Raw genomic sequence first — 13,641 nt, 5'->3', positions numbered from 1 at the left:
CTTCTGGCAGGATTCATTCCTTCTGCATTCTGGTTAGAGATTGCCATTCTCAAGCCAAATGTTGTAAGGGACACTTTTAGAAGCCCTGTGTGGTCTTCTCAGGAGCCAAGTTTCAACTCACACATCATGCCAGCCCTCCTTCTTATTGCTTATGATTGTCATTGGGGGAGTCACTGGGGTCTGGTTACACCGTAAGCATGTATCATTCTAACTTCCTAATCTTCCTGATGACCCTAGAATAGGCCATTGTCATTACCCTGCCATTGACAGAAGGTGTAATTCCTCAAATCATACTCATGATAGGGGGTGAATTGTGGCCACACACCTCCTCCCCAATTCAAATGTTAAGGCCCTAGCCATATTTGGAGATGGGGTGTTTATAGAGTTAACTAAGTTTAATCAAGTCACTTGGGGTGAGCCCCAATCCAGTATGACTGGTGTCTTCATATGAAGAGATTAGGAGATACACAGAAAGACGAATACATAAAGACTCAGAGAGAATATGAAGCAGAAAGACCTTGGGGAGAAACCAACCCTGCCTACACCTTGATCCTGGACTTCCACCCTCCAGGACTGTGAGAAATAAATGTGTGTTGTTTAAGCACCCAGTCTGCTGTGTTTGCTATGGCAGCCTGAGTAGACTAAAACACTGATACCTGGACTGCCAGCTTTCTAAACCTTGGCACTCTGTACAGAGTGACAAGGAGCCAGGTCTTGCTAGAGTCAAAATTGGGAAACTCAAGAATTGTGTTCAAATTCTGCTCCAGGGTCAGAGGGGTAGATGAGGAGAGACACTGAACATCAGCTTTGTCAGTGCAAATGGATGATGGTATGCATCTTTATAAGTCCATCTTTATAAGCCCTTTAAGTACCATACAGATAGTGACTGTTAGTAATATATTGATAACTTAAGATTTTTTTTGGAAAAAGATAAAACATTCTGAGTCTCTCCTCATGTTGGGAAAACCCCGCTGAGGTTTGGGGTTGTAGCTCAGGGGTAGATTGCTTGCCTAGCATGGGTGAGGCACTGGGTTTGATTCTCAGCACTGCATATTAAAAAAAATTAAAAAGGAAAAAGAAAAGAAAACCCAGCTGAAACTCATCAGCAATTCTGTGTACCACCATGAAAATATGCCTAACTAGATTTAACTGAAGCAGAGTTTTGGAGTATTTACCTAACAAAAGAGTCATGATATGCATCCATATTGCTCACCGAGCTTCAGAAGCACTGGGCAAAGTTATCATTACCTGGCTTATGAAAGCTGCTGTCTTCTGTATCTGAAATGCTATAAGATATCTGTTAGTCACCTGTTGGCCCAGGTACTTTATGAGCTCATAAAGTGTAATGGATGCAGATCCCCCAAGTGCCCTAGATTCTGGGATAAGGGGGGGTCCTCTAAGGATGTCTTCCTTGGACCCGTGTCCATTGAAGTCTTCTACAGCAATTAAGATTCCCCAGTCACAGTCAGAGATTTGAGGTTACAGGTGAGCTATTTCCCTGCATGGTCAGTTTGGACATGATTCAGACCTCCTGGTAGAGGTATTATAGGGGAAAAAGCTAGATCCAGATTTCTTGAGATTTCATGCATAAAGTGATCTGGCACCACACTGAAATGATCTTTCCTTAGAAGAACTCTGGCGGAGTTCAGCATGTGATACATGTACTGCTTCTAAAAGAAAGCTGGGTTCTTTGGGAATTCTGCTTGAAGACAAAAAGCTCTGAAACGTCCAGCCCTTGGGGCATATTCAATTATGTGACTGGAATTTTGCTGGGGATGGGATACTTGAACCAGGACATTGTGGGTACAGCCTGTCCACCAGCATAGGCTCCAGCTGGTAGCCTCATATTCATTCCTACATAGATGCTGCTGTGCTCCTTATGCCAACCTCCACTCAGCCAATGTTCCCAAAGGGACTCAGGCAAATTTTCCCTGTGTTTTTGAAGTGGCTCCCCCATCCCGCATTTGTTTTGCTTTTTGTTGTTGTTTTTCCTCAGCATAAGGAAGGCTTCCCCAAGGAGTTCTGAGGCTTTCTTTCATACCCCTGGGGCCACTCTGTCAACCTCACCAATAGCCTGACTGCCCTCTGCTGATTTATGCTAGTCTACCCCCATTCCCTCTAGATGGAAGCAGCACAAGCACAGCCCCTTGCATCACTGAAACCGATTTCTGTTGCAAGTCACCAGTCTCAACTCAAAATGACTAAAAAAGAATATGAAAGTGAAAAACTAAATACAATAGTTAAAAGTGGAAGCTACCCAGGTGTCCATGGACACTTAATTGATTGACAGCAGAATATGAAATAGTCACACAGTGGAATGTTATTCAGCCTTTGAATGGAAGGGTATTTTAACAATAGGCTATCACATAGTCAAATTCTGGGGACATTTTGCTAAGTGAAATAATCCAGTCACAAAAGGACAAATCCTGTATGATTCCACTTACATGAGATCCCTAACGCAGTAGAATTTGTGAAGACAGAAAATAGAGTGGAGGTTGCCAGGGGCTGGGAGGAGATGGGAATGGAAGTTGTCTAATGAAGACAAAGTTTTGCACAATGAAAGCATTCTGGAGATTGATGGTGGTGATGGTTGAATAACCAGTGAATGTACTTAATGCCACTGAATGGTGTACTTAAAAATGATTAAGGTGGTAAATTTTGTGTTATATATATTTTATTGTGATTTTAAAAAAATATATAGTGGAAGTATAGCTTAGCATTGTGGATGTCTCTGGCCTCAAGTTTGGTTTTATTAGAACTCTGTTATCAGGCAGGTGGTTCTTCTTCTTTTTTCCCCCATATCCTTACCTCTGATTTCTCAGTGTTGGCTCCATCCTTGGGCTCTGTGTGGTCTCTAGGTAGCCTCAGTTTCTCCACTGCAATGTTATCTTTCCTTAAAGTCTAGCAGGAAGGAAGTCTTTGTTTTCCTGAGAATTAAAAATCGAAGCACGGTTTTTATAATGCTCATGTCTTGTTAAGTTGCTAAGGAAGGGGATTCATTAGTCACTTGAAAAAACTGTCCTCTGTGCATCCTAAGTGCAAAAACTGTTTTAGAATCACTCACTGTGAAGAGAAGGAGAAGAAGAAGGAAAAAAAAAAACACAAAAAAACAAAAAAAACTGTTTTCAACACTGTTTCAACATTAGAATTCTCTACACAGCACCAAGTAAATGGGGAATGTTTTTTCTTTCCAGTTTGTTACAATCAAAACCTCTGAATATAGGACGTCTTCAAAGAATAAGAGAAAACAGGGCCCTGTTTGTGAAAAACTATTTTAATCTGCATTTTTTGGTTGCTTTTATGTTACTAGTTAAAAGTGATTTTTTTTTTTTTTTTTTTGAAGAGAATAATTTCATTGGGGATGAGAACTTATAGAAGGGTGACCTGGCTATTAGCAGATGGGAATTCCAACTCCAGCAATGCTGGGGCCCCTGGCCCTGCTGGGGTATTGAGAATCTTGCTTGCTTTAAGAGGACAGAGCCAGTTTATGTGATTTTGACCTCAGGAGTGACAAAAGAAATAGTTTAATACCAAGAAAGTATGTGTTCATCTGTTTGGAGGCTACCCCTTTCTGTAGAGCATCAATAGAGTTTAAAATGTAGAACTTTTTCACATCAAAAAACATGTGTGCACTGTTTTTTCAGGGTCTCAGCATTTTCTCTAATTAATTCTCATTATATCTGGCTGCCTGCCCATTTCTCTTTTGCTTTCAAGAAGGTTAAATGGCTTGCTATTTGTAGACAAATAACAAAGAATTATAAGCCAAGGACACCCTTTTTAGAAACACTGTTATTGCCAAATCTCCCATACAAAGTTTTTATTTTTTAAAAATTAAATTTTAAAATTCTGAGCTAAATAGGCCCTATGAATAATTTGATTTGATTTCAGTAGGACATGGTGTCCCACAGATGGGAATCTTCCATGAAGATCCAGAGGTTGAGAATGTGCTCAGCACACTGTGACTCGGGTAGGGGAGCCTGAATTAGGACTTGGAGACTGTAGCTTTCCTCCCCAGCAGCTTAGAGACAGGGTCTCACTGAGTTGCTTAGTGCCTTGCTTTTGCTGAGGTTGGCTTTGAACTCACAATTCTCCTGCCTCAGTCTTCTGAGCCACTGGAATTATAGGTGTGCGCCCCACTCTTGCTCCCTTTTTGAAGTTTATTGGGAACATGCCTGTGTATATATGGACCAGGGATTGAGACTGACATTTTAGGTAGTTAAACAACTAAGCTGAATTTTCTTCCTCGGAATAAGAGATTATAATACAGTCTATATTTATTTTGTTTTTTGTTAAAGATGCTGTACGGTCAATTGGTTGATATTGGTTGATCATGGATCAATTGGTTGATATTCATTTAATAACTTTCATATCTTTGTGAAGCATTCTTATAAAATCAAGAAGACAGGAAAAATGTTAGTTTTTCTCTGACATCCTGTGTCCTGATTTTTGTTTGGAAATTTATAGTTTCCAAGGCAAGAGTCAGAGCCCAGGGATGACCTTTGATGTTTGGACCTCTCATGGATTTTTAATGTCTGGCAGTTCCCTCTCCAGGCTCCAGGCTTGCACGAGAGTGAGCCAGCAGCCCTGCTTGCAAGCTTCTGGGTCTCTACACTTCCTGTTAACTTATGGATCATGTCAGTAGCAGCCAGTGGAGAATGAGTGGGGTCCAACTTCCCACAGATCCTCCTGCAGCATCTTGAAAGAAAGCTTAAAAATAGACTAATTGGAAAAAAGCCAGTGACCCTCTCTCACCCTTGTTCTGGGTAGAGGAAGTGGGAGCAGAGAGGAGACACAGTGCAGACATTCCTAAGGTCCCAGGAGGCCAGGCACGTGCCCCCCCCTAAGTTCCGGCAGGACTCTAAGGGCTGCCAGGCAGCAGTAGCCTCTGCCAGGCACCCCATCCCACTCTACCAGCTGGGTATACCAGCTGGTTTGGGGCAAAACCAAAAAGTGATAAGAGGCTGAGTTTCCAACCACTGACAATGTAATGCCTCCTCCTATTGCTTTGAGCAGCAGAGGGAATATATGAGAATATTAGGAGACTTAAGAACGGAAATGATTCTATGCCAGAGAGAACTCGGGAACTAAAAGGGGCATCTGTTCAGGGCCCACGATCTTATTGGTAGAGCAGGGCCCTGGCTGCACAGGAATGGGTCTGAATGGTTTTCTGTATTGCCACGGGTCCTTCCCATCCTGTGGAAACTCAGCAGGGAGGATGGCAAGACAAGAGGAAAGGGCATTTGGAAGGAAGGAGTTTGCCTGCCCCACGGACCCTCTGAGTCATTGCTTAATGGAATCATTGTACTCACTGTGGTATCCTTATATCCCCTTCTCTGAAGCAGAGACACGGGCTGCAGATGGCTCATGGTAGAGGAGAGCCCTAGCTGTCATTCCCACTCCAAGGGTGGCATAGAGTTAATGCCTCCACAAATGTCCCATCCCAGATGGTGGAGGTCACATCTGTTCTTTATCACTTCCATTCCTGTCCTGGGTCATTCCCAGGCTCCTTTAGGTGCAAAGCTTGGGGAGGCCTGATACCCTAGAACAAGGAGCTCAGTCCACTCACCATTCCCATTTTTGACATTTCACCTGCAGTTTAACCGTGAACCTCACATATACAGATTAAACAAACAATAGCAGCAACATGGCTGCAGTGTAGCTCAGTGGCAGAGCTTCTGTCTGTCATGCACAAGGTCCTGGGTTCCAGCCTCAGCCCTACAAACATAAACACAGACACATAACAGTGACAATAATGCCTGCTCTTAAAGTTTCTGAATTTCTAGGAGTAAGGTTAGCATCTGCAGAAAGGGTTTGCAGTCTGTGTCTGCTCACTTAATTGAGGCCTTTATCGATTCTTGGGGTGAGATTTTTGGAGTACTAACTCTTTCATGTTCTCTGAATTCCAATTCTGTGCCTCACTCTCCTCACCTGTGGAGCAGAGGTGGGATCCTGCAAGCAAAAGGCAAGTGGAGACCTCATGCCAGCAATGTGCATGCACGATGCAGGTGCCGAGTAAAGTGGAACTGCCACTAATGTCCCCTTTGCTGTCTGCAGTCTGAGTTATTAAACTTGGTAGTAGCTCTGTTGATCTGAGAAAGTAGCCACATCCCACTTACCTGTGAATGCGGAGATCCAGCTAGTAAATAGACTATTTAGACTAATTGCCAAGGTGAGGGCTTGACATAAACATGGTACCTCGTGCTTGGACAGCTCCTTTTTCACATGAAGGTTTAAGTCCTGTCCTTGAGCCGGAGACCATATAACAAGAGGGAACCACACAGCCACAGTGCCCCCAGAGTTGGTGCTAATAGAACTATAAACAAAGCCACTTTCATGGGAAGTGCTGTGCTTGCTGTTTTCTGGGACAAGCACTGGGATAACAGGAACACAGTGGGAGTTTATTTTCCTCCGGCCTCCCCTCATTTGGTGAAAGTCTCTGGCGCCATGTGAGGGTGTTTGGGACTTCTGAATCTTGGCATACATTCCCCAGATCCTCATGCCACTGGGACTCAGTAAACAGGGACATACAGCACCAGGGGTTGCCCCTGTGCTGCATGTGGACCCCTAAGAGCAACGTCAATTATGGCCAAAGGTGCTTCATGCTGTTCCATTCCACACTTGCTCATGGAAGATCCAAGGCAGGTGCATTCGACTTGATAAAGAGTTTTTCTGATTCCAAAGTTTTATGCTGCTGTTTGGAGTGGGATCCGTCCCTCTATCCACCCACTCCTCTGAGGCAGGCCATGGGGTAGGATTTCCACATTATCCTCTGAATTTTTTCCTCTGACCTCTAAGGCTTTGCCGACTAATCCATTCATTCAGAACATCCATGGGTGCCAGTTTAGTGCTGGGAATACAGGGGCGGGGTGTGGCTCCTGCCCCAGGAGCTAATGATAGTGCTCATCAAGCTTGTGTTACCAGTTTGGTCCATCATAATCCCACCCATCCTTCCTGGCTTCTATCAAATACTGCTTCCTCCAAGAAACTTTGCAGGCTCCCCCAGCAAGTGTTCCTAGGGGGTCTCTCTGAACCCCACAGGCTGCTCCTCCCATAGAGGTCTCTTCCTCACACACATCTCAAGGGCAGGACCTGCGGGTGCTTACTATCTTGCTCTGGTTTCTCTTTTCTGTTTCTTGCAACCTAGACCATGTTGGTAAATAATGAATACTCAGCAAATGTCTTATATGGGAAATAAAATGTCAAACTAAAATGAAGTTATTTTATCACCAGGAAGAGAAGCGAAGGGTGCAAAGGGATGGTTTAAAACCATATACATCTTTGTTTTTCAATCTAAGGAATTAAGGAAAGAGTTTGGAAGGCCATCCAGTTAGTTAATTAGTTCACCGAACATTTACATTTAAATATTTACTATGGGTCATCCTGTGGCAGGGGCAGTCACACAGTTGTATACTGGCTCTGTCTGCTCCAGGAATTTGCAGATAAATCCCAGCAGGAGACATGGTCATAAGCAGATTGCATGAACAGTATTTGCTAGGCCTGGCCCTGGTGTGATCATGAGATATTTACATTTGAGGCGGGAGATGGTGTATCCCTGGAGTGTCTTATTGAGGAGTTTAAACAAATAGGACATTAGCACTACGGTTTCAGTGCTTTAAAAAAAAAAAAATTAACACTAAAATTGGTGTCCTGTCTTTTCCTCCAAAGGGGACAAATCACTGTGTTTAAGGTTTTGTCTGTAATTTTCAGAAGTTTGTACTTTTAAGTGTTCACTTCTGCTTGAGTGTCATGGGTTTTTTTTTCCCCCCTTATGGTTTCATATATTTAATATATCTTGGGAAATTCTCTTTAAATATCTTTTCCAGTGTCGCTTGTTTTCATCCAATGTTTCCATCCCTTCTTGGACTCCGGTTTCACATAGGTTAGAAGTTTCCATTGTTTTCCCGTGTTTTTACGCTCTTCTCTGTATTCCTCATCCTCCTCCCTCTCAGGGCTTCTCGCTGCACATAATTTTCTCCCCTAGCCAAGTCTACCCATCACTTCCTCTGCAGTGTCTCGTCGGCTGATCAAAGCTCTGTGTGCATGGTCATTTCATTCCCTCTGTTAAGTTCTAGGGTTTCCATTTAATTATTTTTATGGACTTGTTCTTTTTGTGAAACGCAAATTGCTCTGTCTTTTGTTTTCTTGAACATTTAGCTATCCTCAGTCTGTGCTATTCTAACTCCAATTTTTGTGTCAGTGGTGGGTTTTTTCTGGTTGTTCTTTTTTCCTTGGTCGTGGTTTTCACTTGTCATATTTAGTGGCATGGCTAAATTTGTATTTAAATATTTCACAGCATGTTAAAAAAAAAATCACAGCAAGATGGAGGAGGGGCAGGCTGGAGGGGGTTGTGTGCCCCAGAGAGGATGTGACTTTTCAATCAGTCTGACCATATCCAATTAAGGCTGCTCTGTCCCTGGACTCTTGTTCCTGGGTCTTAGCCCTTCACGAATCTCACTCAAAAATCTCACCGTATTTGCAAGTGTCCCCCTCCATAGGTATACATCACACTTGTAATTTTGTTACTTGACTACTCAAATCCTTGCTTATTGTTTTAGTTTCTCAGTAGCCATTTTTTTTTTTTTTTTTTATCTTGGTTACTCTGCATTGGCCCCTACCTCTGCAGTTCAGGACTCAGGGAAATTTGCTATAAGTTCAATTTCTCTGCCATCTTGGCCCTCCCAGTCTGGCTGCCTTGATAGCTCTGAACCTTCATTTTAATCTCCCCATAATAGTGTGATTGCAGCTCAAGTTTGTTTTCTCATAGTCAGTGGATTGTCACTGCAACTGAGTCACCAACTTGGGGATCGGGGAGCAAAGGAAGTTTAAGGATGCCTGACTGTCTTGGTGTTTTAGGGCTTGGGCTTATGGAGAATGGATCTTGCTGTGGAGAAGGGTCCTGTTGATTTGCAGAGAAAGGCTGGACCCTAGGCATCCTAGACTGAATATTAAGAGTACAGCCCATTAGTGGTCATATGGTGCTGGGTCCTGGAGGACCAGCCCATTGGCCCTGTGTTCCTACCATGTGACTGCAAGGATGCTGACACCAGCTCAGGTAGGGAGGTGGACAGTGTATGTGGGGCTGAGTTAGCCATCTTCTCTTTTGGAAACAGCCATAGGTAATGGCAAACCTGCACAGAGCGACACGGAACCAACTTCTTCAACCTGTGTGTGACATTATGGCTCAACAGGGCTATGAGCAACAGAAAGATTCAGAAATTAACACCTTAGAGAACACACACATGGGATGAGATTACAACCCCTTTCACTTTCTGTTTTTTTCCTGCAGAACCACGAGGCTGTCCTGAGATTCTCAGCCACACCGTGGGGATGTCAGAGAGCCCCATTGGACCCAAACCCACGATGCTTCGGGCCGATGTGCCTGCGACGCCCAGCTTTCAGCAGGCCTTTGCATCTTCCTGCACCATTTCAAGCAACGGTCCTGGCCAGAGGAGAGACAGGTAGGAAAACGAACCTATAAAACTTGGTAAAAACGCCCTATGCAACCCAGAGTGCTGAGCTGAGGGTGGAGAGGGGGTTGTAGAGGCTGGACCTGGAGCCCCAGAGGGTGCCCCTACCCAGGGGATGTTGTGGACATGGTCTGTGTACTGCTATGTGGGAAGGTACACATAGGAAATATGGGAAACTCAGTTACAGGGGTATCGCAAGAACAGAAAGAAATGAAAGAGCCACAGACAAACAAAAATGTCCTCTTTCTGCTTTATAAAGCCAGTGACCTTGAGGAAATCTAAGTGGGACTGCTCCTGTTGCCCATGGTAGAAGTATATTCAATTGTGTTTATTATATGAACATAGCGCCCTATTTATCTTCCTTTGTTCAACCTCCTTTCTCATTAAACTGAAGAGGTTCCTCTCTAAGAATTTGCTATTGCAGGCAGATCCTATACCCAGTGTTTGCTAATTTAAATATGTGTAAATTATGTGGGTTATGTTTTTAGTTGCTTTTATATATTCATGAATATATCATAATGTCTGGTACAGTTGTCCCTTCTTATCTGCAGGGAATGTGTTCTAGGATCCTCAGTGGGGATGCCTGAAACCATGGATAGGACCAAACTCAATATGTACTATTTTTTTTTCTACACTTATATACCTTTGATAAACTTTAACCTTTTCAAATGAAGGAAGCATTTTACTCTTCTCCTTAGCGTATCTGAATTGCCAGTATTACTACCCTTGCCCTTTGGGGACATTATTAAGTAAAATAAGAGTTTCTTGAACCTAAGAAACCATGATACAGTATCAGTCAATTGTACAACCAAGTTAGCTACTAAGTGACTAATGGGAAGGTAGCATATACAGTACAAATACATGAAACAAAAAGGATGATTCATTTCCTAGACAGGATGGAAGACTCTGCAAGATTTCTTCACATTTCTCCAGATGGCACTCAGAATTTAAAACTTATCCATTATTTATTTCTGGAATCTTTTATTTAATATTTTCAAGCCAAGGTTGAGCCTATATAATGGGAACATGCTGCTCTGAATGGCACTCAGAGTTTAAAACTTTTTTAAAACTCAATTGTTAACTTTTAGAATTTTCCTTTTAACATTTTTAGACAAAGGCTGACCCTGGGTAACTGAAACAAGTATAAGAGGCGCTACTTTGTATCCTGAGCCTTGACATTTTGTTTCCCCAGCCCTGCTCTCCTCACATCTACTGACAGTTTTTCTACTGATTTTGAGATGCTTCAATATACCTAATATTCCCTTGTGGCTGATTTATCTTTTGAACAGCCAGCCTTGTGCAGAACGCCCATGGGTGGAGAGCAGCCCCAAATCCACACTCTCTCTTCTGGGGAGCAGCCGGCCCTCTGGAAGTCCCCTCGGCACCAACGAGTTCTCCAGCCCTGGAAAGGACTCCGCAGGCTTGTCCTGCTTCCCATCGTCTGAGCTCCAGGCCTCTTTCCATGGCCATGAGCTGTCCATGGTGGAGCCACAGGACTCTCTGGTCCCCACAAGCAGCCAGGCCTTCCTGGGTTTCAGCACCAATCCAGTAGGAAGTGGCCTTCCACCTGAAGAGGACCCAGGAGCTTTGCTGGCCAATTCCCATGGAGCATCTCCGGCCCCTGGCCCGCCGCTGACAACAGCTGGGGCTGCCGACAATGGCTTCCTGTCCCACAATTTTCTTACAGTGGCACCTGGACACAACAACCACCATAGTCCAGGCCTGCAGGGCCCAGGAGTGACCCTGCCTGGGCAGCCACCCCTCCCTGAGAAGAAACGGGCCTCAGAAGGGGATCGTTCTTTGGGCTCCGTTTCCCCCTCCTCCAGTGGTTTTTCCAGCCCACACAGTGGGAGCACTATCAGTATCCCCTTCCCAAATGTCCTTCCAGACTTTTCCAAGCCTTCAGAAGGGGCCTCACCTTTGCCAGGTATGTATTGTCACCTCTGTATGTGCACTAAGGAAGGGCCTGGAATTTACTGTTAGGGCTTACCTGAATGTGCATCTGTAATGTCAGTGTCCTGCAGGAAAAGCCCAGAGCTGTTAAGGATCCCATCCATCTTGCTGACCCAAAGCCAGAGAGAGACATGGTGCTTCTCATTAATTTTTCTAGGCTTCTGCATTTATGCACCTTAGGTTCATCCCAGAAGTAGAAAGGACAGACTATTATAGCAGTTCTATTTTCCCTGTTACTCACAAACATTACTCTTTGAAGATTACTTTCTCTTTTAAATTAAATTGATTCATTCATGATTTAACTATGAAATTTTTCAGGTGCATAATTATAAATAACACTGACCTTGCTGTTTGCAACCTACTTTTCTATGTATTTTAAACATGCATTTCAAAATCCCAAAGTATCATGTTGTAATGTTCTATCTTATAAAACAGTAGCTGTCTCCTGCAACTTACTAATTTCAAATGTAGTTCCTCCCCCTTAGAACATCCCCATCCTCCTTCTTCCCTAGGCATAGGATTCGGATTTGTAGGAACATTGTAGATAAGAAGATACAATAAAAAATGTTCTTTGTAGTCATTTTTCTAAAACTTTGCTTTGTAGATAGTCCAGGGGATAAACTTGTGATCGTGAAGTTTGTTCAAGACACTTCCAAATTCTGGTACAAGGCAGATATTTCAAGAGAACAAGGTATGTGGAGAGAGGGAGGGCTCCCTGGGACATCATTCCTCCTCAGTGCCCAGGTTCCTTGTGTGAGGGAGGATCATGTCATAGCAATGTCTAAGTACCAGGGCTGAGGCCTGGATAGAGTCAGAGCAAGGCCACACTTTATTATATGCCTCTGGGGAAATCCCATGACCTTTAAGTTTTTATAGGAAAAATTTGGTTCTAATGAGGGAGTTGGGGAGGGATGGGCACCAGCTCTCAGCATTCCAACATGCAGAGTATAATTTCTGGCTGCTTCTACCAACTAGCAGCTTCCCAAGGCTGCCAGCCCGTGTCTCTACTGAAGAGTGAGGTCCTGAGCTACAGAAGACAAGGGTCAGGATGGAGGGAAAGGTGTACCTGTTTAACTGCCTTGCTCTGTGTCGTCAGGAGCCCTGTGTATTCCTGAATACCTGTGTTGGTCCAAATCAGAATGTAATAGACTTGGCCAGATGCCTCACATGCAAACCAGATAGAGTATCCATCTGCTTGGTTCTGCGTCAAGATAGCTTTCAAAATTGAAATTTTTAATATTTAATTTTTTTTTTCTTTTTGCTCCTTTTTAAAAATTGACACATAATAATTATACGTGTTTATGGGACATAGAGTGTTAATTCGATAAAGTGTATGTAATCCTTCTAATGGTCAAAGCAGGATAATTTGTTTTTCTATCTCATTAAATATTTATCATGAAATTATTAAGATATTTAATAATTTCAACTGAGTTTCTGTAATTTTATTTTATTTATTTGTTTGTTTATTTGTACTGGAGAATGAATCCAGGAACATTCTACCACTAAGCTGTATCACCAGCCCTCCTTAATTTTTATTTGGGACAAGGTCTCACTAAGTTGCCAAGGCTGCCCTTGAACTTGTGATCCTCCTGCTTCAGCCTCAAGAGTCACTGGGTTTATAAGTGTAAGACCATGCTCAGAACGTGTTCCTGTTTACCAGAATATGAGTAGATTTTCCAACAGGAGGCTAGCAAGCCATTCCTGTGACTGTCCCTCCTGGAAGCATGTGTTAGTCAGCTCTGAATTGCTGAGACAAAAATACTGGAGATAAACAACTTAAAAGGAGAAAAGATTTATTTTGGCCCTTTCAGAGGTTTCAAGCCACGGTCAACTGGCTCCATTGCTTTTATACCTGTGGTGGAGCAGAACATCATAGTGGGGAGCATATGGTGGAGTAAAGCTGCTCACCACATGGGGACCAGGAAGCAGAAAGAGAGAGAGGAAGGGGCCAGGGTCTCAAGATCCCTTTCAAGGGCACACATGTCCCCAATGACCTACTTCTCCAACCAGCACCCACATGCTAAAGGTTCCACCACCTCCCAGTAGCTCCTTCATCTGGAGACCAAGCCTCCAACAAGCTTTTGGGAAGCATTTAAGATCTAATCCATATCTCGGAAGCCCCTTGGATAATGAGTGACCATTCTTTCAGCAGATTTTACAAGTCCCCACAGCAGCACTGCTCTCTGCCCGTGGAGAGCTGCTGCCCTCATTCCTGGAAATC

At 43.5% G+C, this 13,641-nt stretch overlaps 1 protein-coding gene across 7 annotated transcripts in view; it reads left to right on the top strand.

Annotated features, from left to right (window-relative positions):
• Positions 1-13,641, top strand: part of Tns3 (tensin 3) — a 266,521-nt gene that overhangs the window by 226,402 nt on the left and 26,478 nt on the right. For all 7 annotated transcript variants that reach the window (XM_048786578.1, XM_015490306.2, XM_048786577.1 and 4 more), the window contains 3 exons: positions 9,287-9,458; positions 10,757-11,394; positions 12,025-12,111. In XM_048786578.1, the coding sequence (XP_048642535.1) occupies positions 9,287-9,458; positions 10,757-11,394; positions 12,025-12,111 (897 nt within the window). The remainder of the gene's footprint in view (positions 1-9,286; positions 9,459-10,756; positions 11,395-12,024; positions 12,112-13,641) is intronic.

The sequence above is a fragment of the Marmota marmota genome, unplaced genomic scaffold (assembly GCF_001458135.2).
Source record: "Marmota marmota marmota unplaced genomic scaffold, marMar, whole genome shotgun sequence".
NCBI classification, from domain to species: domain Eukaryota; kingdom Metazoa; phylum Chordata; class Mammalia; order Rodentia; family Sciuridae; genus Marmota; species Marmota marmota.
Note: the sequence above shows the minus strand (reverse complement) of the source record. Positions and strands in the feature narration are given on the sequence as shown.